Source organism: Cricetulus griseus, chromosome 2 (assembly GCF_003668045.3).
Source record: "Cricetulus griseus strain 17A/GY chromosome 2, alternate assembly CriGri-PICRH-1.0, whole genome shotgun sequence".
NCBI lineage: Eukaryota > Metazoa > Chordata > Mammalia > Rodentia > Cricetidae > Cricetulus > Cricetulus griseus.
Genome location: NC_048595.1, coordinates 184,809,683 through 184,835,946, shown reverse-complemented (window position 1 = coordinate 184,835,946; position 26,264 = coordinate 184,809,683). Strand labels below are relative to the sequence as shown.

The following is a 26,264-nucleotide window of genomic DNA, read 5'->3' as shown; positions in this document are numbered from 1 at the left end:
CACCAGCCTGATAAAACACAACTATTGTGAATCAGATGCTTTTTTCTTTCCTGATGAACAGAAGAAAATAATTTTTAATGAATATAAGAGGTATACTTGAAAAGTTGTAGGTCATAGAAGTACAGATAATATTCACCCCAACCCTTCTGTTTGACTCCCCCATATCCACCTTCTCAGCACCTTCCAATTTCATGTCCTCTTTCTTTTTAAATAACTCACCAAGTCCAATTTGTGCTGCTCATGTACTCATGGGTATGGGGCCATCTACTGGAGTATGGTTCACCTACCAGGGACCACACCCTTAAAGAAAACCTACAGACTCCCTCCCCTAGCAGCCATCAGTTGGCAGTAGCTCCTAAGAAGAGGAGGCTTGTGAACTCCTCCCTCTATGCTAGTATGCTGACTGGCTTGATCTTGCAGTCTTAAGCAGATAGACAGCTGCTGTGAGTCCTTGTCATGATTCAAAGGCACTTTCACGCCTACTCCCCTCACCTCTGTTTCTTACAGTCTTCCTTTCCCTCTTCCTTGATGGTCCCCAAGCCTTTGGGGTGTGAGTAGGAGTAAGATGTACATTTCCTATTTGAGGCTGAGTGCTCTACTGATACTTAGTCTCTCCACTCTGATTAGTTGTGAGTTTTGTGCTTACCACTGTCTACTGCACAAAGAAACTTTCTGGTGACATTTGAGGGCTACAGAAAGATGAATTCATGGGACAGCTTGGTCCTTTGTCTGTTTAGCAGAATAATAGTAATAAATTTACCATGGGAGCCTGCAAGCTCTGCAAGCACAGGTTCATAGCCAGATTTATGGTAGTGGGCATGAATTTTCTCTTCTGGAACAGGCCTTAAAACCAATGAGTAAGCAGCAGGCTACCCTCATAACATTGTTCTTGCTGTTGTACTCATGACGTATCTTAGACCAGTTGTTACTGTAATTCAGAGGGTTCCATGGTAGAAGAGGTTTGTTGGAGTGTTGAGTGGGTCAGTTCTGCAACTGGAGAAGTAGCTGATGGAATGATAAAATCTTCCTGTTTCATTCATTCCCAAAGTGCAATCAACCAGTGGTTCTGATGGCTTCTAGCTCACAATCTTACCTGGAAAGATAGTTCTTCAAAGGTCAGAATGTGAGTCTAACCTGCTGTTCTCTGTATGTAATACAGTAGGTACTTAAGAGACTGGGTAGTTCACAGTTCTTCTACTAACTGTTGAGACATGTGGCCTTCAGGAAAGATGGGTGAGTGCTTATATTCACTTATGAGGGGCTGGAGAGCTGGTTCAGTTGTTAGAAGGTAAGAACACTTGCTGCTCTTTCAGAGGACCTGAGTTTGGTTCCTAGCACCCATATTAGGTGGCTCCCAAGCTGCCTGTAACTCCAGCTCCAGGAAATTCAACACCCTCTTCTGACCTCTGCAGACGATTGCACATATGTGGCATACACATATAAACATACACATAAATAAACATAAAAACAAATCTACTTGTGAAATTGAAAATAAAAGACACAAAAGACACTGTGTGGACCCACACATACTTACATCCTAATTAATGTATTGGTTTGCTTTCTGTTAGTATTCTGAAAAGTTGAAGTTGAGTGCTTTTATAAAGACATGAAGTTGGGGCTGATGAAATGGCTCAGTTGGCAAAGTGTCTGCGACCATAAGAACACGAGTTCGTATTCCCAAGATTCTTGTAAAAGATCCAGGTGTGGTTGTTGAGTACATCCATAAGTCTACTGCCGTGGATCAGTGGAGACAGCTGGATTTTAGTCAATCAGTCCTAGTTTCAGAGAGAGAGAGAGAACCCGTTTTGATAAGATGGATAGCAATTGAGGAAGACAGCCACAACCTCCCCACACATGTGCAGAAGTGATCACACACACACTACATGCTTACATTTATACTTCACTTAACTATGATTTAGCTCATAGTTCTAGAGATTTAAGGGCATGCTGATGACATTGGCCTGAGTCTGGTGAGGAATTCCTTTTGGGTGTTCTTATTTGTGGATGGAGAAGTCCCATGGGGAGACAGGAAAGCAGAGGGCAGGGGCGATGACTCTTTTGAGAACTAAATCACTTCCAAGAGTTTATCCCGATGACCTAATGCTTTTCTTCTAGAACTTCTTAAAAATCACACCATCTTTTAATACCACATTGGGGACCCAGTTTTCAACATGTGAGCCCTTGGGGACATGTTGAAACTCTATGCATCATGGCATCTACTTACTTTGACAATAGTCAGATCTGTTTGACTAGAAAACTCATTTAACTAGACTTGCAAACTTTACTCTGCTGAGGAAGCTTAGAATTTATAAAGTTTCTTATTTAAAAATTGCCTTAGTTGTACATAATTATAATATGCTATGATTTGGTATTCCTTTTGTTATATATTAGTTTTAATTGTAGAAATATCTTTGGCCACACACACACACACACACACACACACACACACACACACACACACACACACACACCATTCATTTATAGAACCGAAAGCCTTATCAAGCACAATTTATTTTTATTTTTATTTTTTTGGGCCAGGCATGGTAGCTCATGCCTTTGATCTCAGCACTTGGGATGCAGAGACTGGTGGGTCTCTGTGAGTTTGTGGCCAGTCTGGTCTACAGAAGTGAGTTCCAGGACAGCCAGGATTGTATAGACAGACCCTGTCTCAAAACAAAACAAACAGTAACAAAAAAAAAAAAAAGATTTTTCCTTATTACATATGTGCACTCCATTTTCTTTTCTATTAGACAGTTTCATTTTAAATAACTGCTGTTTAAGACCCATTAAATTAGTTTCATGAGAGACTAGTAGATCCTACCTAATCTACAGTTGAGAATATAAAAACTAGTTAGTAATCTCTTTTAAATTTCCTCCTTCCCTCCCTCCCTCCCTCCCTCCCTTCCTTCCTTCCTTTCTTTCTTTTGTTTTCTTTTTTGCATTCTTTTTTCCCTTCTTCTAGGTGGTAAGTTTCAAAGTCAAGATGGTCTTGGACAATCCTCATGGGAATGTACAGGGATGTCATTGAAATCAAGTTTTAGAAATATCAAGTCATTGTAGATGATAGGTTCTAAGTCATTTGAAACAATTTTTGTAGTATATAATTAAAGAAACTGATCTATATTTTTGTCATTACGGCTAATGGTTTAACTTTAAAAATAAGTGTTTATTCTTTTCTTAGACTACTGCAGTTGGAGTAATGCCAGAAACCAGTAACTGGGACACTTGCTGCTAACAGCATGTGATGTAGTGGCTAGCCATCACATTCAAATGTCTTCACTCATTTAAATTTCAGAGAGGCTTGAAGACACATGTTCTAATACATTTTTTCTTAGTGACTGAATATAAATTGTTTGATACCCCAAATGAGCCTTTTTGTAATATAGAATTTTAATTTTCTACTTTTTGAGAATTTTATGCATGAATAGTTTATATCATTTGTACTCCTTTCTCCCCCTCCAATTCCAAGTTCCCTCTATACCTTTTAAATTCAAGGTCTCTTTATTATTTTATATCCATACACATATGTACACACATACACACAACCTAGTGAGTCTATTTAGTGTTGCTTATATAAATATACATATGTTTATTTTATGTAACCAACCTGTGGGGAAATAGCACTGTCACAAATAAGATTTGATTATAAAATTTGATATTAACCTTATATGTTCCAATTTTGACTTTATAAATTATAGTGCCCATTAGAGATGCATGAAATGATTCTCTTATTTTGCTACAATAGTATTTTGAAAGTTAGTGTAATATTAAATTATTTTAAAAATCTGGAAGTTCTCACTGGTGTCTATTTGGGATACTTGACAGAACATAGCTACACAGATACATTCTCAGACTGTTTCTCTGGGTTATCTAGGCTGTGTCCTTAAAGAGGTCAGCCCTCTTTGTAGTCTTAACTGGTTGAACCATACAGATTAGAAAATCTGATTTTCTGTTTTGAAGATTTATCAGATTGTCATATTAGAGTATACAGTCCTCATATGTCTACACACAGTCAGGTAATGTTAGTGTTCTCCAAACTGAGATGCTCTTTTGTTAGTGGATGTCACTATATCAGAATTGAAGTTGTTCATGAAAGTAAGACAGTTGATTATTCATACTTGTTCCTTCTTATAGACAACTGTAAAAGTACCCTTTTGGCAAATTCCCTGTCTTTTAATGTATATTTTGTTACCATTTATATACATTCACATAGCTAAATGTGTTTACTAATTTTAGTAGAAGGATTAAGATTTCAGTTAAAGGGGAAACTTCTGTTATAAAAATTACAATATCCTCAGGCATTATAAATACTTTGAGTTATGAAAAATTGTGAACAGGGTGTTCACAGTAGTTTTGATGCCCAATCTTTAAGATCTGTTTAGTCATGTTTCTTGTATCCTTTGACTGTTTCTCTGAACATGGTTTTTAGTTTCCCTCTTGATTGCATCTGTAGGTACAGTGCAGTATTATAGTACTACAGTACTGCAGTACTACAGTTCTTTCCTTAGCTATGTTTTTTCAAGCCTCTGGAATTTAATTGGACATAGTGAATCATATCTAGTCACATATGTGCTTTTTGTTTGACTACTAGAAAACGCAGAAATAAATTCACTTTGTGTGGGTGCTAAATGAACAGTATTCTTTCTTCCTTTTCTTACTTGAATATTTTTTAGGCCTTTTATGGTGTGTCTGTTGAAACTGTTGTAGATACTTTTTTAGGGGAGGGAGGGGTTTTGAGACAGGGTTTCTCTGTAGCTTTGGAGCCTATCCTGGTACTCTGTAGAACAAACTCACAGAGATCCACCTGCCTCTGCCTCCCAAGTGCTGGGATTAAAGGCCTGCACCACCAACGCCTGGCTTGTTCTAGATTCTTAAAAAAAAAACAAAAACAAAGTAACAACAACAACAAAACAGTTGGATTTTCAACCAATTGGTGTTACATAGTATTTAAATAGTTTCTGAGATTTTTTTATGTTTCAAGTGCTAGGGCTGGGGCTCAGGATCTTTGAATGTGAAAGACAAGTACTTTATGAAAGAGCTGCATCCCAGCCCTGTATAATCTAAAAAGGTGTTTATACAACAGCTAAGTGAGGAAATGAAAGGATGGATACCTTTTTAGTTATTCATTACTTTTTAAAGATAGTGCATCATTTGAAAACTATGGATTCTTTCATCAGAAACATACTGGGGGGGGTCATAGATTTCAGATTAAGAAGTCCTCAACCCTTTCCACTCTTAACTTTTGTGTTACATTTAAGTATCCACATAGAATAATGGGGTTTTAGCACTCCTACTCTGGCTTCCTATTACTCTTAAGTCTTTACTTCATCCTCATCTGTTCCATTCCTCTGATACTTTAAATATTAACTTTATCTCTATTTCTTATCCTAGTAAACATTTACCTTAACTTTTCACTTAATATTATGCAAGAAACAGAAAATTCTTGTCTCTGTACTTTCTTTTTTCTTTCTTTCTTTTTTTTATTAGTTCAAATTAGGAACAAGCTTGCTTCACATGCCAATCCCTTCTCCCTCTCCCTCCCCTCCCCCCCAACATCCCACCTGCCCCTAGCCATCCCTCCTCCATTCCCCGGCCGGGTAAGGCCCTCAAAAGGGGCTCCCCAAAGGCTAACACATCATCCTGGGCCAGGCCTAGGCCCTTCCCCATGTGTCTGTCCCTGTACTTTCATTTGCCTAATCAACAACCAAACTTCTATTAATTGTGCCCAAACTTATACATACATGGTTAGGGTCCATACATTTTTTTTTATTTTATGTTTTTGTAAAATTAATTCTGCAGGTTGAAAATTAGTGACGATCAACTTTGGGTCTATGCAGTTTACTAGGTTTACCTTTCCCCAATTTAGCATTTCTTTGATGCCCCCTCTTTTGTTTGTTAAATAATTTACTAACCAGGGTGCCTGCCTGCCTGCCTGCCTCCCTCCCTCCCTCCCCTCCCTCCCTCCCTCCCTCCCTCCCTCTCTCCCTACCTCCCTCTCTCCCTTTCTTTCATAGGGGGGATATTTTTCATATTAGATTTCCATACATGTCTAGTGATTCTTGATTGTCAGTTCATATTTGTGAATGAGGGGATTAGAGTATGTATTTAGGCTTTTCTCATGAAGCTCTTAGAGTCCTGTGTATAAATAAAGCTTATCGACTAGAAGTGTTATAAAAAATGAGGAAGAAATATTACATTGATTTATCAATGTATAATATGTATAACTGTCCTAGCTCCAAGCATGGTAATTAAGGTCAGGGATCATAAAGTTACATATACTGCTTCATGAGTATTGTCATAGAGAAAGTTCTACCACTATTTGGGTCTGGTCTAGAACTCGGCAATCCTCCTTAGTGTCCCAAGTGATAGGATTACAGGCATATGTCACCATGCCTGGTTCTCTTGAGATTTTGTGTATGTATGTGTGTATATGTATGATGTCTCTCTGTGTGTGGCCATGATGTGTGTGTGGAGGTCAGAGGTTCACCTTCCAGTGTTTGCTTTTGCCATTTCACCTGGTTCAAAAAAGTGTCTCTCTACTTTGGCATAACCAGGCTAGTTGACTCTTCTCCCTGTAAGTGCCTGTGTTGGGAATAAGATAATGCATTGTCTGGCTTTTACATAGGTTCTGGGGAATCCAAACTCAGGTCATAAGACTTTGGGACAAGTGCTTTTACTTACTGAGCCATCCCTCCAAACTACCCCCTATAGCTGAAAGTCTTAGTTTTAAGCTATTTTAATGTCTAAAAAATAGTTTTAAAAATAAGAATTCTATATTACAAGTTTATGAATAGTTTCTGGAACATTCTGAACTGAGTGAGATAAAATAGGGGATGTCTTAGTTTCTTAGTGAGCATTGTTGTTATATGTTGACTTGTCCCCTTACTCCCATGAATGATCGATTTCCTAGTCAGTTTCCATTGCTTCATTTTTATCTATCAGAAAGTTCAGTTTTGAGAATGGACTCATTTCCAGCCCTTTAAAAAGCCTGTTCATTTTTAAAGGTTCTATTTTAAGCTAATTCACTGCTTCTTCATGATTTCCCAGTTTCAGGTGTGGGCCTTGGTTCTGGACCCTCCAGAGGGAAGGGATTTAGGGCTGTTTCTTGGCTCTGCTCTCCTTCATCTTGCTGCTGAGCTTCCCTCCCCCTCCCTTCTAGGGTTCATGAGGGATGGAAGGTTATGAAAGGCAGAGAGTAAAAGCTCTTGGATTTAATGATATTCTTTTACTTTCTGTTTCTATTGTGGAACAGTTTGTATTCTTTGAAGACTTCCTGTGCACCTTTTACACAGACAGGGCAGTCTAAAAGTGTTTCTCCATACAACTTTGCACACAGAGGCTTTACCAAAAAGAAGCACATTCAGTGTCCTGAGGAGTAGTTAACCCCTGGGAAGGCAAATAGGCTGAGGAGTGAGAAATGTATAAACACCTGTGGGACATTTTTACTTCATTTGTGGATTATTTGGTTTCTTATATGCAGAGTTTGGTTTTGGATAGATAGCTCACTGTTTAAACAGAAGTGAAAGACTATATATTGAAAATAGGAAAATTTTCCGAAGGAAAATAATTTTCTTCTAAGTGGAATAAAAGAAAAGGAATTTTATTTTGAAAGTTTCAAAAATAGTGCTATTATATTAGTTAATATTTAATAGTTCATTAACTATTTAAAAGCTGCATTTTAAGGTAAACTTTATGTAAAAATAAGGGGGATTTAATATACTTTGAGATATTGTGCTAAATTTTTTGTTTTGTGACTGGGCATTGTTTTTTAATATTTATTTTAAATTATATTTATATATCTCTGTGTATACACATGTCTTTATATGCGTGTGTAGAGGTCAGAGGACAGTTTATGGTGGTTGGAGCACTATGCCTTTACCCTCTGAGCCATTTTTGTCAGCCCATTTATTATTTTAAAAGCTCATTTTGAGGTGCAATGTACATATGACACCATGTACAAGTTTTAAATGTAGTTTTATGCATTGACAAATAATATAGCTGCCTATACTCCTCTTAATGAAGGTACAGGATATACACTTCTATGAGGAAGTTCCTCCATTTTCTAGTGAACTGTCCTCCACCTGGTAAACCACGGCTCTGATTTCTATTCCCGTTGCTTAATTCTGCTGGTACTAGAATTCCAATGACTATAACTCACTTGTGCATGGTGTCTTTTGACCTACTCGTGATCCAAGCAGTATTCTGCTATTTGCTTATTCTTCTGTTGAGAACACTTTGATTGTGTCCAGTTTTAGTTATTATAAATAAGTTTACAATAAAAATTGGTGACAAATCTTTCTGAATAAATTGTTTTGTTAGGTCATAGGACAAATATACATTTTACTTTACAAGAAACTGTCAAACTTGGTTCCATTGTCATACTATTTTACACTTGCACCAGAAATTAAACTATGTATTTCCATGAGGCTGTGGCTTACCAGTAATGCTCTAGAATGTTACTCCTTCAGCAGCTATGTGGTGTCTCCGAGACTCACTCTCTGTCTCCTTCCCAGCATTCCTAGTCTGGTAGCCCTGCCTGTACTTCCTGCCTGGCTACTGGCCAATCAGCATTTATTCATCAACCAATAAGAGAAACATATATTCACAGCATACAGAAGGACATCTCCCATCAATTATTTAATTATAGTATATTAATGTATATTCATAAATATATGAACTAATTTTCCTTAATTTTTGGTGTTTCTGTTTAGTTCTATGTATTAACTTTTTATCTTATTTTTCTTTTCTATGCTACAAGCTTACAAAGCTATTTTCCACTGTGATTCTAAATTTTTTGTATTTAGATTTGTGATTCATTACGTATTATTCTTTCATGGATTGAAGCAGGGTCCAACTTTTTCAAACATGCGTATGTTTGTGACCCATGTCACTTTTGAATCGACTTGGTGTCTTAGTAGAAAATCAACTGGCATCCGTGTGGCTCTTTTGGACTCTGCTGTTGCATTTGCCTGTTCTGTATATGTAGCTCCACTTTGTCTTGATTACTGTAGTTCTCTAGTTAAGTGTTGGCATTAGGTGCCGTGTATTTAATTTTGTTTTGTGGTTTGAGATTGTTTATTCTAGATCCTGCATTTTCACATCAACTTTAAGAACAGTCTTACCAGTTTAGAAAACAAACTCAATGACCAGTTGTTTGGGGTTGTATTGATTCTATAGGTATTTTAAAAAGTTACATTTTGATGTGTTCTGTTCTTCCTTCCTTATTTCATTATGTAGCCCAGTAAGGGCAATGTTCGAATTTGTCACCACAGCCTACTTTGAAACTGTTTGCCGGAATGGAAGCCCGCTTGGAGTTTTTAGATGAAAGTGGGTGTTTCTGTAATACAGCTGCCGCACTGACCACAGATTTCACACATATTTGCTAGCTGAAATTTCTTTTTTTTTTTTTGCTTTTGTTTTTGTGTTTCAAGACAGGGTTTCTCTGTGGCTTTTGGAGGCTGTCCTGGAACTAGCTCTTGTAGACCAGGCTGGTTTCGAACTCACAGAGATCCGCCTGCCTCTGCCTCCCGAGTGCTGGGATTAAAGGCGTGTGCCACCAATGCCTGGCTGTGAATGCTTTTTTTTTTTAAAAGACTCTAATATCTTTTTAAATGCTTTAGTGTTTACATCTGTGAATTAGGAAATTCCGTACATGTGGCATGGAGGTATATGGCTGTAATGTTAGAACTTGGGAGTCTGAGTCAGAAGATTGCAAGTCTGAGACCAGCCTGTGATACATAATAAAACCCTGTCTCTAAAAGAAACTGTCATACTTATCTTCTCCAACATCTCTTAGCCTTGTGAAGTTACTTTTTTAAAAGACTTAGGTTGAGTGTTACATAGAAATTATTTTCCTTGAGAGATATGAAGACTATATTTTTCTTTATCAATTTTATGACTCTTTCCTACATATAGAGAATAATGTTTGAGGAAATGGGAATATACTTTTGAAATGAAGATAAAATGAAAATATATTTTTGAAAATTCTAAATATAAGTGTACAAGAGTGAAGAAAATAATTAAGATTTAAAAATTTTAAAATGTTGTTTTTCTACTTTTAAATAGAATAGCTATATTAATTCCCCAGACTTTGAGTAGTCCTTTTTCTAATTGCATTAACTTTGAAGCCGGGCATGATGTAACCCTATCACTGGAAAAGGGCACAGGCAGGGGCACCTTTGAAGCTGGCTGTCCTGCCAGCCTGGCTAGTCCACAAGCACTACCTAGGTGGTTAAGAGAGACACCTGTAGTGACTTAAATGAGAATGGCCCCGTAAACATGTGTATTTGAACACTTGATCCCCAGTTGGTGGTGCTGTTTGGGGAGGTTACAGAATTCTTTGGAGGTCTAGCCTTGTTGGAGAAAGTGTGTCACTAGAGAGGTTGGTTTACAGAGTTTTTAGTCTCACCCAGTTTACAGTTTGCTTTCTCTGCTTGATACTTGTGGTTGAGATATCATCTCTCACCCTCCTAGTTGGACCACCTGCTGTCTTGCCTTCCTTACCAGTGTGACCAAAATAAACTATTTTATAAGCAGATTTTGATTATGGTGTTTTACCATAGAAACTGATAAAATGCCTGATTTCTATCTCTGGTCTCCATACATATATGCACATAATGTGTGTCCACATGCTCATGGTCATATAAACATCTACACACACATAATACACATGTACACACAAAACACACATTTTTTAAAGTTAAATTTGTTTTTTTTTTTGTGTGTGATGTTTGTGTTAAAGTATAGACATGAGATTTAATGGTTGACTTAACAGTCTACTGTGCTTTGATTTCAGGGGCCTCAGCCGTAACCTAAGCTTTTGTCATTCAATTTCCTAAATACTTATGTTATCTGTGTTGACAGTTTTCTCTTCTTAATGTTACAGCTCTCCATCAACACCAGCTTATATCACTGAGAAGATAACTTGGAAGACATACTTTGCTGAGAAGACAACTGTGCACAGTTGTCCGAATGGGATGAACACGCATCAGTTGACTGACTCTCCGCTGAAGTTTGAGTGCTAACGTTGCTCATCGGGTACTGTTACCTAGTGATGCACCTACTCTTACAGTACCCCATTTCATTGTGCTTGTCTTGATTAAAGAATTCAAAGTGGAGTACCGCAAACTTGATATGGATAATAAAAAGAAAGACAAGGACAAATCAGATGATAGAATGGCACGACCCAGTGGTCGATCAGGGCACAGCACTCGAGGAACTGGGTCTTCTTCATCTGGAGTTTTAATGGTTGGACCTAACTTTAGAGTTGGGAAAAAAATTGGATGTGGCAATTTTGGAGAATTACGATTAGGTAAGGCTTTTTGTTTTTATTACATTATGTGAAGAGCATTTTCTAACTGAATATACTTGTAAAAACTACTTTGTTGTTTTAGTTGTTAAGTTCTTTAAGTGTATACATTGGGGACTTTAGTTGATCATTGTTTCTCAAAATGCTGGTTATAAAGAATACAGCTGTTGAAATTTTCTTATTTATTTGTATTTTCATTTGTAAGGAATCCCATAGTATTTAGATGCCTATTTCTTTGAGATTAACCATTCATATTTCTTAAGAATGTAAGAAATGAGCCAGGTAGTAGTGACCCATCCCAGCAATTGGGAGACAGAGGCAGGTGGATCTCTGTGAGTTTGAGGCCAGCCTGGTCTACAGAGTGAGTTCCAGGATAGGCTCCAAAGCTACACAGAGAAACCCTGTCTCGACAAACAAAAAACAAAACAAAACAAAAATGTGAGAAAACAAGATAAAGTAAACTTAAAAGGCTGGAGAGGTGACTGAGTGGTCTAGAGCACTTGCTGCTCTTCTAGAGCACCCAAGTTTGAGTCCCAGAACCATATGGCAGCTCACAACCACTTGTAACTCCAATTCAAAGAGATCCGGTGCCTTCTTCTGACCTTCTTGAGTGTCAAGCTCAAGTGTATAGTGCACGGATGTATGTATGTATGCATGTATGTATATGTGCAAGCAAAACACCCATCCACATACATACAAATAAATACAATTTTGAAAAGGCCATAGCTTTCAGTAAGTCTTTTGTTGTATAGTATATTTTGGGGGATATTTAGGTTCCATTTTTTATATTTCCAAGCATTTAGTAACTGATTGCTTTAGAATCATATATGTGACTTAAAGTCAAGATACTATGTAAAATTAACTTTTACTTGTTATAATAGCTTGTTTCTCTGCACCATTCTCCTCTTTCCTTTGCTCTGCTGTGTTTGGGGTAAGGTTCTGAGTAATTTCTTTAGCAAATATCTCAGAGCCATCTACCTACTCATGCTGTAATAGTTTGGGAAATTCTAGGCTTACTGAAGTTCCTAGCTGTTCACTTTAGGAACCCGAGGCTCCATAAGGAAGGCACTTTCTGGATGCCACATAGCAGTTCAGTGGTGACATAGGAATTCAGTACTTGTATAATTAGATACATTAAGGGCTTACCTCATTGGATCACCAAGACTATGATCTTGAGGGGAAAAAAATGGCTTCACAGTTTTCACTGGTTCTCATTTGTTGTTGAAAATAAAATGATTTGTATTTCTGCTGAGCTATCTCTTATCATCTTGTAATACACCCTGATTTGTAGTGTCTCTTCTATTTCATTTGTTTTTTGTGTTGGTAATATACATTAAATATGAATGAATGAAGAAGCAAGCTAATAAAGGCTAGTGACAATCTTTGTACATAGCTATAAATGCTGTAGTTGGCACACTGTTTTGCATTTAGTAGGAACTAAAATATTTGAAAGGGCAAATATTTTATGACTTATTTTTTAAAGATGGTGTTCTTACTTGGGAGTTAGAGAAACTATTTACTTTCTGTCAAATTTCGAGATTATCAATCCGATTCTTGACATTGATCATATACTGAAAAATATTGATGAATCACTTTCTAGGTTACTATAAATATTAAGTTTAGAGTATAATATAACTAACACAATATCTGTATAGGCTTTGGTTGTTTTTATTATAATTTTCCACATTATTGAGAAGTAACTATTCTTATACACTCTGTGTGTGTGTATTCATACAGAACAATTCTAGTGGGCCACCTTAACCAGAACAATATGAGACATAGTGTCTCATGAACCATATACTGAAATTATATTATATTGTGGAACATTCCTTTCTTTGTATCTGTGAATGAGCAAAAATAAAAACAATGTGCTGGCTTAGTATCTCTAATCTTATCCAATCAAGTGATTATGTAGAATCTTAAGTGTGCTGTATATATGTGTATGGTACTTACATATTTACTTAATTATATTAAACATGTGAATTTTAAAAAGTCAAGTTAATATACTATAATAACATATGAGTCTTTTCCTGCAAAGACATGATTCTACCAAAATTGAGCTTGGTGAACCTATGAGTTTATTGGCTTTAATTTGAGTAGTGTTGTGAAATGCTGGTATGAGTCCAAAGGTAGTTGTATCACCGTATGTGGGTGCCAGCTCAGGAAAAGTTGCATTTCTGGAGATGCTTAACTTAACAGGTAGCTTGGCAGGTTGGGAGGGTGACCTTCTCATAGCCTCATGGGTCGAGAGTCCCCTTTTGAAGCAGCTGTTTATTGTTTCCATAAACTTAGCCTTGGGCAGGGGCCTAGTGAATCTCTGAAAACTTCAGCCCTCTAAGATTTAGAAGATCATTTACTTCCTGATCTTCATGCTTCATTCCCCTCTCCAGGAGGGAGTGTTTCCATATACAGCAAAGAAATATATCTTCTCTCTCTGTACATGCCATTGTTTTATGGATAGCTAAGTATTTTACATATATACACCCATATCTACATACAAAGACATACAGAGCTAAGTTGGTCAATTTAATTTTTCTTTACTCAGAGACCACTGAGAGGATCTTTTACTACTTTCTTTTCAAAGCCCTCCATGGTTTCTTTGTTTAGAATAAGTTATTATAAGTATTACTTTTTTTTAAAAAAATTTAGATTCCATTTTTTTTTATTAACTTTTTATTTTTAGTCTCTGTGGATATTTTTCCTGCGTGTATATGTGAGTACTGTGTATGCAGTATTTGCGGTACTTGCAGAGGCTAGAAGAGGGTGTGAGATTCTCTGAGACTAGAGCTACAGATGGCTGTGAGCTGCCATGTGGATGCTGGGAATTGAACCCAGGTCCTCTGGATGAGTAACCAGTGCTCTTAACTGCTGAGCCATCTCTACAGTCTTTCTGTGTATTCTTAAAATACTTTTATTAAAGTCACATTAATAAAAACATCGTGAACATTTGATTTTCAATACTAATTTGTGTGTGTGTGTGTGTGTGTGTATGTGTAGTATTTGAGCAAAAATGAATCTTAGGTTTACCTTTTCAACAAAGGTACTTATTTTCAACAAGGATGCCCTGTTTTAGGCTGGACAGTTTTTGCTTTTGTAAAAATCCATCTCTTATATTGTAAGGCGCATTAAATACTTGAGACCTTTTTGTTACCTTGCTGTTGTAACTTTACATATAACTCAAAGATAATCCCAGCCCCATCCCATGTGTAGTTGCCCCAAGGAGAGAGACAGTGCTTGTCCACTGCTGGAAACTGTTCTTACAGGTTATTAGTTTTTCAAAAAATGACTTGATATTAAAAACCAAACAAACTTGTAAACATTGAATTTAAATTTTATGTAAATCAACACGTTAAGCATTTTTTATTTTAAATGATAGGCTGATTTATTTGTGGTTTTCTTTTATCTTTATATGTTGGCAGTGAAACTTGCATTTTTGCCTGTTAGTAGATAGATTCAAGTTTAAATGGTAATTCAGAATTCCTACAACTATTTTTGACACATACCAAATACTTCAAACATAGCTAGCTAAAATAATAGGATTATATTGTATATTTAAAACCCTTTTTGTATGTTAAGATGTTTGGACATCTTTTAAAATAATTCAGAATCTTTAACAATTTCATGCATATATATAATGTATTTTGATCCCCACACAGCTCTTACATTCTTTTCAAGTGCTCTATACTCTTCCCAGCAGTTTCCCCTCCTCCTCTCATGTTTTTATTTTTAGAAAATTCTCCTACTGAATTTAATTAGGGCTGCTTTGCCTGTGCCTGTGTGTGGGGTTATTTACTAGAGCACAGACACTTACCAGGGGATACATCTCTTTGAAGAAAATGCTTTCCCTTATCCTAGCGTAGCAACTAACTGCCAGCAGTTCCTCAGCAAGGGGTGGGGGGGGTGTGGTGGTGGGGTGTGGTGGGACACCTCATGAGTTCCTCCCACTCATGCGGCAATGTTGATGGCCTCAATCTTGTGCAAGACTTGTGAAGACAGCCTCAGTTGCTCTAAGCTCATGAGTGTAGTCATGTTATGTCATATCCAGAAGACAGCATTTCAGCCACTTTTCCCAATTCTTAGGCTCCTAAATTCTTTCTGCCCCCTCTTTCTCCATGTTCTCTGAGCCCTAATGGTTGGGGAAGTCATACTCGACAGTTACTTGATTTCACTTACTTCAGCCACTGGCTTTAACTGCAACATTAAGCTTCTATGAATTAATATTGATACCAGCTCTAATTTATTGAATGATTTGGGCTAAATTGAAAGGTGAGGGGCCTCAGATCCCTCTGGCTCTAGTACTCTCTACTTGGTGTTGTGTAGGGGAGGGGCAGGTGAGAGCTCTGTGTCTAAATTATCCAAGGGTTTCTATAGCCTCAGTGTCTGCTGAGGTTCTTTTCTCTTGAAATAAAAGAACATTGTGCATTGTCTTGACTTTTTATTTCACCGAGTTTTAGTGCCAAGGTTTCTCCATCACCTCCCTTTATTTTGTTTGGGTGTTTTGCCTGTGTGTTTGTCAGTGCACCATGTATGTGCAAGGGCAGAGGTTAGAAGAGGGTGTTAAATCCACTGGATTGGAGTTACAGATGGTTGTTAGCTGTCATGTGGGTGCTGGGAATTGAACCCAGGTCCTCTGGAATACCCAGAAGTCTTCTTTGGGCATCTTCAAAAAACAAACAAAAAAACCCAAAAATCCATTTTGTTCGGAGGGAGCCTGTGTCTCCTAAAGTTGGTCAATTCTTAGGAAAAGAACAATTACAAGAGACTTAGGTAGAGGCATGCCTTGGGTATGGGAATTATCTTATCCCCTGCTTTACTGTCTTTAACCGCCTACTTACTGGGAACAGTATTCCGTGGCATGCTAATAGAGGCCAGCCCTCTACCCCAGAGGTCATTGGAACTATGTAGACACATCAGTCCTCATCTATTTACCTTGTCCTGCCTTTCCCCCCCCAAATAATAATAAAGGCCTTTGCTTAAGCTTTCCTTATGCTCTTGGCTTCTGCCACCTAACCCATACAGGGTGCTTCTGCAGTCCTGCATGCAAGTGGTTCTCAACCTTCTAATGCTGCGATGTTTATAGTACAGTTCTCATGTTGTGGTGACCCCAACCATAGAATTATTTCCATTGCTACTTCACATCTGTAATTTTGCTACTGTTATGAATTGTAATGTAAATATCTGTGTTTTCCAATGGCCTTAGGCCACCCCTGTGAAAATGTTGTTCAGCTACTCCCAAAGGTGTTGTGACCAACAGATTGAGAACCCCTGCTCTCTGGCTTTCTGTATGACCCCTTCAGACTTGTAAATATAATTAACTTTATTTCCCCAAGCTTCTCCTCTATTTTCTTGCGACTACACCTGATTGACATTAACATTAAAAAAAAAAATCAAACCCAGAAATATTGCTTTATGGATTGCCATATCTGAAATAAGATACTGTACCTTTTGGCATAGCATATTTCCACAGGAGTTTCTATAACTTCTCTTATTTTTGTTTTTCTCCTCTTATTCCTGTATTACTCACAACTCCTTATCTTGATGTTTGTGCTTGAAAATTACAGTGTTGAAAGTTTCATAGGCCTTATATCTCCATTACATAAAGATTTGAGTAAATTCATCATTTTTATGTTTATTGACTTTTCTTCTTCGAAAACATTCTAAAACACTTGAAAATGTAAAAATAAAGAGAGAATGGTGGGACTGGCCAGATGGCCTAATGCACAAAGGCACTTGTCACCAGGCCTGATGACCTAAGTTTAATCTTCTGACCATACATCTACTCCATGGCACATTTGTATCCTCCCCCAATGAATGAATGAATGAATGAATGAATGAATAAATAAATAAATATGTGAAAATTTAAAAAAAAAAAACGATAGTGGTGCTATAACAACAAATTTGAAAATCCCGAAATGCAGTCATTTTCATCAAATTATTTTGTTTTCCACATAACACAGAGTAGAGGGAGAGCATTTGGGCTATCTGTACTCTGTATGTTCAGTGTGTGGCTTTAGTGTCTGTAGTGTGATTTTACTAGCTGCTATTCCTTTCCAGTCAGCCAAAGAGAAGAAGGAAGAAGAATCAGGGACATAACACATTCCTGGAAATTGGAGGTGTCATACATACTTCATGTCCACTGGTGTGGAGTTAGTCACTTGGCCACACTGAGCTGAAAAAGCCTGGAAAATGTAGTTTATAGCTGGAAAACCATTTTTAAACTTGGACATTCTTTATTATGGGAAGTACAGTGTTAATACTGATGGGTAACTAGTAGTCCCTGCTATAAACACATATGTAACATCTGAAGGACATAGTTTTCTCTAATAACTTCAATTTCACAATATTGGTAAAACTTCTTTGGGTTCAGTGCACCAGAAAACTGTATTGGAAATGTTACTTGAAATAGATTAAGATATCAATGAACTAGGCACAGTCCACATGCAGCCTTAATGAGATTCTCTATATCCTTCTATCTTACTCATATCACAAGGACAGACACACTTGGTGTACCATCGCTTTTGTGTGTAACACATTGATTAAAATCTAACTGTAGGACTATGACTATACTCAGCAATAAGACTGTATTGTTTAATCTTCACTTATTTATGACTGTAATCCCCTCCAGATCTCTAGTATTAACAAAGATGATGCTTTTTGGGATTCAACTTATTTTTTCTTTGTTTGCTTTTTTCTTTTTTTGCTGAAAATAAAAGATGAGACTATAAAATATGAAAGCCAATAAAAATGTTGGCATGTTTTGGTTCTGTGGGATCGATATTTAACTACTTTTCTTTTGAATTTTTCCTGCATATATTCAGATAAAAATTATATAGTTAAACAGAGATTATAATGCTCTGAGGAAACATAAAATTTTAATCTTTGCTCAGTTGTGAATAGGATACTAGTCTAAAATCAGGTTCCTCATTGTTAATAACACTCTTTTCTTAGGTTTCCTAGAGAACACCTATATTTTCATAATGATGAGTTCCTAAAAATGTATGTGAAAACATTTCTAAATGCAAAACTAGTTGCTTAAAAATATAAAATATCCTCTAAAATTTGAAAAATATTTATGTGTGTTTGAGTTTCAGAATAGAACTTGATTTGTACCACTTTTGGTATTTTTGTTAGGTTAAATCTATCAAGTATGTTGAGCTTATGAAATCTGTGCTACTCAGCATTAATATGGGTGTTTCCCCTTTTACACAATTTTATGCAATAAGGGTAATATTTAGGATATGTCTATGAATATTCTGCTCTGTAAAGATGGCAGCACATCTGAAGCTAGATTAGGAGCTCTCTGAAAGGTTAAAGGGTGCTGTGCAGAAAAATCCAGGCATGAAAACTGATAAACTGCCTATTTTGTTTTTAGTGGTCATTGTAACCAGAGCCACTTTCTTGGCTTAACAACAAACAAACAAGTCATTCTGTTTTCATTATAGTAGTCATTTATGCAGTTGAAAAATACTGGAAATTAAGAAATAACATGTACACTTCTTTTTATTTAATTCTTTTTGATGTATGTATAAAGATACATGTTAATTTATATTTCAAACTGTCCTCTCCATCTTAACTGTCAAGTTCTCCATAGTATTTTCCCGGGGCTGCAGATTCTGACCATTGGATTTTTCTTAGCTTGTAGTCAACACAAAAATAATTGTAGTTTATTTAAATTCTTTGCATGTTAGTGATGTTAAACCTGTGTTCTGATTTGTCATTTACATACCTTTGTATTTAACATAATTTTCAGTATTTAGAAGTTTAAATTTTCATATAATCAAATATGTGTAAAATCTTTTGTTCTTCATGTTTTCTTATCCCAATAAAAGGTCTCCATTTATTGACATAAGTATTTTTGGTTTCATTTCTCATATTTAACTCTACATAGTTGAAATTAGTTTGTAAGTTGAGCCAATTATTGATTAGTTTCTTATGTAATTATATTTTGAACATATTCCAGAGTTTTGAGATATGTGTGTGTGTGTGTGTGTGTGTGTGTGTGTGTGTGTGTATTTATATCTATAATTAAATATGTGGCCTAATAAGACTATTCCATAATGGTTTAAAAGGAAATGGTGGATGGGCAAGGTTTTATATTCTTCTTTTACATAGGTGTTCTGGCTTAAAATGTATTCAGTATTTGCTTGAATACTGGTTATTTTCTGAGTTGCATGATGTATTACAAATCAATATCTTTCTTACTATAATTGAATAACATTTATTGGTACAAGTTTCTAACTGGAATCTAAGTGAAATATTAAATGCATTATTGAGTTGATAGTAAGTTTAGCAATTTCCTTTTCTTCAGAGTTGAAAGTAAAAGATTTCGCTTTATTTAAATGTCTTACTTTTTTTTTTTTTAAAAAAAAAACAATGCAGGTCAAAAAATTATGTAAGTTAAATTTAAAAATATTAGCAGGATCTGACTTATTTTTTTCCTTTTTCAAGGGAAAAATTTATACACAAATGAATATGTGGCGATTAAACTGGTAAGTTTATGATTATTACTCTATAACTATTTCCTTTAGTTATTGACTTACAACTTTTCATCGTTACATTAATAGCTTGGGTGTTCATCCAAAAAGTTATACTTGCATGACTGACTTTTTGTTCATGTGTCTAATGATGTGTAGCATGCCAGTGCTTTCTCTGCCACGAAAACTCTGTCTTCTCTTTGGCAGCATCATGGAAAGTGAAATTTTGTAGTTTGTCAGTATTTTTAGTTTAGAAAGGTTTTTTTTAAGTGTATAAAAGCAAAATTTTTTCTTTCTGATTCAAGCATTTAGAAAAAATAGATATGTTTTTAGCATTTAGGATCATATTTGAACACACACATTTATAAATAAGGTAAAGCTGCTTATTGCTTGACTTCCAGAAAGCCATATGAGTATGGGTGGTAGCAAGAAGAGCTGGCATGGGAATATTCCAAAATTTCATGTGCTCAGTGTGACAGGTACAAAATAGTTCTCTTCTGGAAGAATTTGTATCCAAGAACTAGTTTTATTCATTTATTATTATTATTTATTTGTTTATTTATTATTTATTTATTTAGGCAGCATCTATTTAGATCTGGCTGTTCTAGATAGACCAGGCTGGCCTTGAACTCACTGAGATTCACTAACTTCTGCTTCTCACAATTGTTGGGATTAAAGGCTTGTTTGCCTACTATGCAATGCTAGGAATGATTTTTATGAGGCATAGTTTCTCTTTATGGTTGTCCATCAGGTTTCCCTGAGGTTCAGGTTGGCTTGGTGTTCTCTTTCTCCTTATCCTTGTCACCCTTGTCCTGACAGTGTGACCTGTGTTACCAGGGTGATATGAGTCAGGCTGTTAGAGGAAGCGGCAATGGGAAAAAGTTAAGAAAAAGAAAGAAAGCTTTTGAACTACAGTGGAAAGTCCCTACTTTGTGATTGTCTTTGTGAGTGTAGGCCCATTTCCCCCTCTTTCACCAAAATGAAGATAAGCTTTGGGCTATGGCACCACAGGACACATGGGACTGACCACCCAGAATATTTCTCCCTGATTTCAAGGTCTAGTCCTTGACTTTATACTGCAAACTCTGATTAGGTTATGTCAGAATTGTCACTTTTTTTTTTTTTTTAAAACTGGATTTGTGGTAATCATCCACGAGTGTCAGTTAATATAATCAAGCTCTCAGAGATGTCAAAGTTGAGGAAATAATTTCTAATTTTTGATGAGGAATTTTTACTGTTAAGGTCTCAAGTGCCCAAATTAGTATATTGTTTTATTTTAAAAATATTTAAAGTTTATTCTTTATCCATGTTATGTATGTAGACAGTGTATTGTGACCATAGCCATTTCCTCTCTGCCTCCTCTCCATTTTGTCTTGTATGCCCCCCACCCACTTCATGTCCCTTAAAAAGCAAAAATGAAAGGTCACTGAGCCCAGTTAGTGCTGCCTACATTCCTATGGGTGTTGGGCTGTCGAGTAGGGCATGGTCAACCTGTCATCCCCTACCCACCCTTTTTACTCTCCCTTCTCCAGAAGCCATCAACTGCCAGTAGCTTGTCAGCTATGGAGAGTGCCTTATGTGTCCCTCCTCTTCATCCGTGCTGGAGTGTTGATGGGCTTGGGCTTGTCTTTTTCAGGGCTTGTGCAGGCAATCTTAGCTGTTCTGAGTCCATGAGTACAGTGGCCAGCCATGTCATGCCAGAAGACAGCATTTTTACCGCACTGCTTCCCCTGCTCTGACTTTTAAATTCCTTCTGTCCTCTTTAGGAAGGTGATATTTCTTGAGGTTTTAAGGAATAAGGCAGGGTGTGTGTGTGTTGACATAGATCCCCTATTTAGGGCTGAATAGTCAGTAATCACTTATTCTCAGCACTTTGACAAGTTTTGAATCACTGCATTAAATAATTTTTAAGGGTTAAACAGACAGCCAGTTTAAACAGACAAAGGAGGTTAGTATATAGGAATCACAGTAGAGAGACTCAGCATAAAGGAACTCTACAATATTTGAACGGGCATTCTGAAATTATTGGAATTTTTTTCTTTTTCTTTTTTTGTTTTTTTAGACATTCTAGCCCATTGTATGGCATTGGAGTTCGAAGTGGTGTTCCAGGATAGAATTGTGTGGTGTTCTGTGCTAGTGATGAAGTGGTCATAATTAATTAACAGCAGTGTGCAGAGGGTGTGCCAGACTGACTGCTTCCTGTCTGGTTAATTCATCAGGTGTGACCCTCAAGTCTTGTTATTTTCAGATTTGGAACTTGTTTGTCCTGTCCCTACCACTGGTGTGTTAGTAAATGGGAATCATGTCATCTTTCAGTCTCTCTATACATGTCCATGTAGCACTTTTATTTCAGCTTATTTTATATATATCTCTTTTCTGTCTGTTCCTGGGGAGATGTGGGGCAGGGCACCCTTTACTCTGTCTTTTTAGGCAGGTTTTTTTTTTCTAGCCCAGGCTGGCCTTGGGCTTGCTGTGCAGCTGAGAATGACCTTGGACTTGGGATCCACAACTGCCACTTTTCAAGTGCTGTGATGACAGGTGTGCACCTCCACACCCAGCCTGTTTGTCCTTTTCTTTTTAAGTGCAGCGATCAGCATTACATACAAAATTATTACTACTCATACTTTAGGGTAACTAAAGTTTTATATTGTGAGGTAAGTATGATCTATTGTCATATTTTCCCCAAATTTATTGGAAGGTCAGAAGAATGCTTACATTTTGGTTCTTAGTTTACTGTTTTCCATGTGTGGTTTGTTATGTTGATTGCGTCTAAGTGCAGTAGGTGAGATGTAATTTTGTTTAGAAACAGCCATAAAGACAGTCACATGGAAATATTATATCTGTGTACTTTTAAGCATACCTCATTTCTGTATTTCTGAGAAATAATGTTTTGAAAGCAGATCTTAGTGGCTGTTTGTAGTTCTGTCTTAGCTTAAAAGATGTTCACTTTTGTCTTTTATTACCCTACTTCAGATTGTTAGCTTATCTAGCTGTTTTCACTCATATAGTAACCATTCCCATCGACTACTGAAAATGTCATTCTTTGGTGATGTGACTTTTCCTACATGGTGATATTATGACTGTTATTGCTGTTAAAGCACAGGAATCAAGTTGAAATTACTAAAGTAAGTCAGGGCTAGTTCCTTTTCTTTTTACCTGGAGGAGAACAGTGATTAAGGTATATGTTTAATTTCAGTTGTGGTGGTGTAACTGGATATTATTTCACATCTTAAGGTTGTATACTTTTAGACAATCAAGATTGATGATGTGTTATGTGGAAGACACTATTTTCACTGTTTTATATTTATATTACACACACCCATGCATTCTGAAGGGGGGGGCATAAAAAGTTTTAACTTTTTTTCAGATGAGGAATTGCAACATCCAGCAAAGTTAACTGACTTTCCAAAACACACAGCTAATGAAGTGGGGCATTGAGGTTTTAAACCTAGTGTAATTTGGTTTCAATCTCTGTGTTTTTAACTAGTACTCTGCATTGCCCCTCAAGATTTAAGCTTACCATTTTCTATAAGTATTCATGATTCTATGTTTCTGATGTGTTTCATTTATATTTATACACATACCTGCTTAGGCTTCTCATTCTTTTTTTGTTGTTGTTTCTTGAGACAGGATTTCTCTGTATTGTTTTGGAGCCTGTCCTGTAACTTGCTCTGTAGACCAGGCTGGTCTCGAACTCACAGAGATCTGCCCACCTCTGCCTCCTGAGTGCTGGGATTAAAGGAGTGTGCCACCAACACCTGGCTAGGCTTCTTATTCTTGAATCTGGGTTTTGCTTGTGATCATTACTGCCTTCCTCCTCATCACTGCCTATTAGACTTTCTTACTGTGTTATGCAGATCTCTAATGATGTGTAGTTTCTGCTTCCTCCCTCATAATGCATCTAGATAGTTTTTTCTGTTAACCCTTTAATTCCCTTAGTCTCTTTGTTGTTTTGTTGTGGTTTATCTTTTGTTACATAGAACTATGCTTTTAATTACTTTTTTTTTTAAATTCTGTTGGTTCTTCTGGTGTTTGTTCAAATACTTACCTTATAATTATGTTTACAGATGCTATCAGTTTAGTGAACATTGAACACAATGCTGATTTATACAGATCTAGAGGATTAGAGATACCGAGTAGAATATTATAGGGTATATGAGTTGATACTATAGTTTAAAGCACTTGGCATTAGAATCCAGTGATTGTCTTATAACTGAAATGTCTTTTCTTTATTCACTTGTTTGCCTAGGAGCCCATGAAATCCAGAGCACCACAGCTGCATTTGGAATACAGATTCTACAAGCAGTTAGGATCTGGAGGTAAGTTATATGAATTTTAAAATTTGGAATAATGCAGGCTGTCATAAAAATAAAATAAAATTTTAAATTTTATTACAGAGATTTCTTTTTCTAAAAATGTTTTTTTTACTGGGGCTGAAGAGATGCTTCAGTGGCTGAGAGTGCTTCCTGCTCTTCCAGCGGATGACAGTACATGTGTCAGGAGGGCAGTTCCAACTGCAGAAGATGGTGTGCATTGTGGTGCATATGTGGAGGATAAGGGATGGCATTGTGGGAGTTGTTGCTCTCTCTCCACCTTGTGTGTTCTGGGAACTAAGCCCAGGTTGTTGGGGTTGTTGGCAAATGCCTTTACTGCTGATTGTTCATACTGTTAGCCCCTTTAGCAATATTACTGCTGTTATGATGGTATAAAAGTGGCTCCATAAATACATCCACATGACAATCCTGGGGACCCATAGTTAGCCTATAGCAGACACCTGAGGTTGCAAGATTGTCCTGGATGTTGTCTAGGTAAGCTCTAAATGCAACCGCCAGTGTCTTTAAGAGGAAGGCAGAGAAATTTGACATATACAGAAGAGGAGACTGTATGTCCATGGGGAATTGGGTAAGTGATGCAAGTGAACTGAAGAATGCCTGCAGCTCTAAGATACTGAAGGAGGCTCCTGGGTTCCCTCCTAGAGCCTGTAAAGGGAGTGTGGCTCTGCCTCGAGTTAGCCTCATGAAACTGATTTGAGACACTGGCCTCTAAGGTGTAATATAATCAGCCTTTGTTATTTTTCATTTCCAATTTTATTTTAATTTGAGTTTTTTTTAGTGATTCTATTTCTTTGTTCAGTTCTGCTGTTATGTTTTGAATTGTTTCATTATTCTGTTCAGTTCTTTGTGTTTTCATGGTCTTCATTAAGGCATTTATTCATATCCTCTTTAATGTCCTTGAGCGTATTCTTTCTTTTTCTACTGGCCACTTACTGGTTGTTTTAAGTTTATTATTACTTGCATGAGGCTATTACTGTCACATCTGTATTGTTGCATATGGAATGCCCTCTCCCAGTGAATGTGTACCTGCTTTGCTGCACATTTCCTGTCACCACTTGCCTCCTCTCTGGAAGAGAGGCTTCTATGTTATATCATGCTATTCATCTGTTACTTTCATTATTTTCAATATTCAATGGGAAACTTTGCTTCTCACGTGAATGGCTTGACCTTTTGAGGTTCTTTGAACTGTGCAGATCTACACTAATTTGGTGATATTAGTGGCTGTTACTAAAATTATATCTTCATAGTGTTATCTTCTAAGAAGTTAGGAAACCTCCCTTCCTTCTTCTTATTGCCCTTCCGATTCTTTGTCTGTGCTTTGTGAGAAAATCATGACTACTGTATTCTTTACATGCTTCCATATGGTTATTAATACGTTTGCATATACCATCTTTTAAAAACTATTTAGTTCTGTCTGCTGTAAAACAAATGTAGAGTATTCTATAATGTATGGGAATTTTAATTGTACTTTTTGTGAAGAATTTTGGTTATTGTATAAGCCCTGTAAGCATCAGTGATATCTAGAATTCATCTTTTTTTTTAACAGAGTTAACCTGATCATGCTTTTCAGAATCACATTTTAACAAACAAGAAATTTTCCTGGTATATTAACCCATGCCTATGATCTCACCACTTAGAAGTCTGGGGCTTCATACTGCAACAGCTTTGATTGTTTATTTAGTTTTTAAATTCTGTATATCCTTTTAATATTGTGTTAGTTATTTTTCTCATTCCAGAAGACACAGACCAGAGATTGATATAACCCTAAAACCTGACACCAGTATCCTACATCCCCCTCTGGACTGTGAATCTCAAAGTTCCTGCTTCTTTAGGGAGGAATTTCCTAAAGTGGCACCTCTGGCTAGGGACCAAATGTTCAAATACACAAGCCTGGCGATTATATGGTGGAGGGCATTTTACATTCATAGCAGGTACTATACCAAAGCGTGAAGATAGTGGTTTCTTAAAGTTTAGTTGCAATGTAAAGTTTGAAGCTTTTACCCAGAGTATATATGTTAAAATCCATTTATCCAGACAGGATTTTGCATCTATATGAAGCCTTGATCTTCTGGGAAGATATTGTTTCATTGACATGCATATATTATTTTAAATATTGATGTTTCACTATCCAAATTGAACCATAATAAA

General features: G+C 36.6%; 1 protein-coding gene across 8 annotated transcripts in view; it reads left to right on the top strand.

Moving 5' to 3' along the window:
- Csnk1g3 (casein kinase 1 gamma 3) overlaps nucleotides 1–26,264 on the top strand; it is an 87,275-nt gene that overhangs the window by 15,543 nt on the left and 45,468 nt on the right. For all 8 annotated transcript variants that reach the window (XM_027400910.2, XM_027400911.2, XM_027400908.2 and 5 more), the window contains exons 2-4: nucleotides 10,886–11,311; nucleotides 19,757–19,797; nucleotides 24,032–24,101. In XM_027400910.2, the coding sequence (XP_027256711.1) occupies nucleotides 11,134–11,311; nucleotides 19,757–19,797; nucleotides 24,032–24,101 (289 nt within the window). In that variant the 5' untranslated portion in view covers nucleotides 10,886–11,133. The remainder of the gene's footprint in view (nucleotides 1–10,885; nucleotides 11,312–19,756; nucleotides 19,798–24,031; nucleotides 24,102–26,264) is intronic.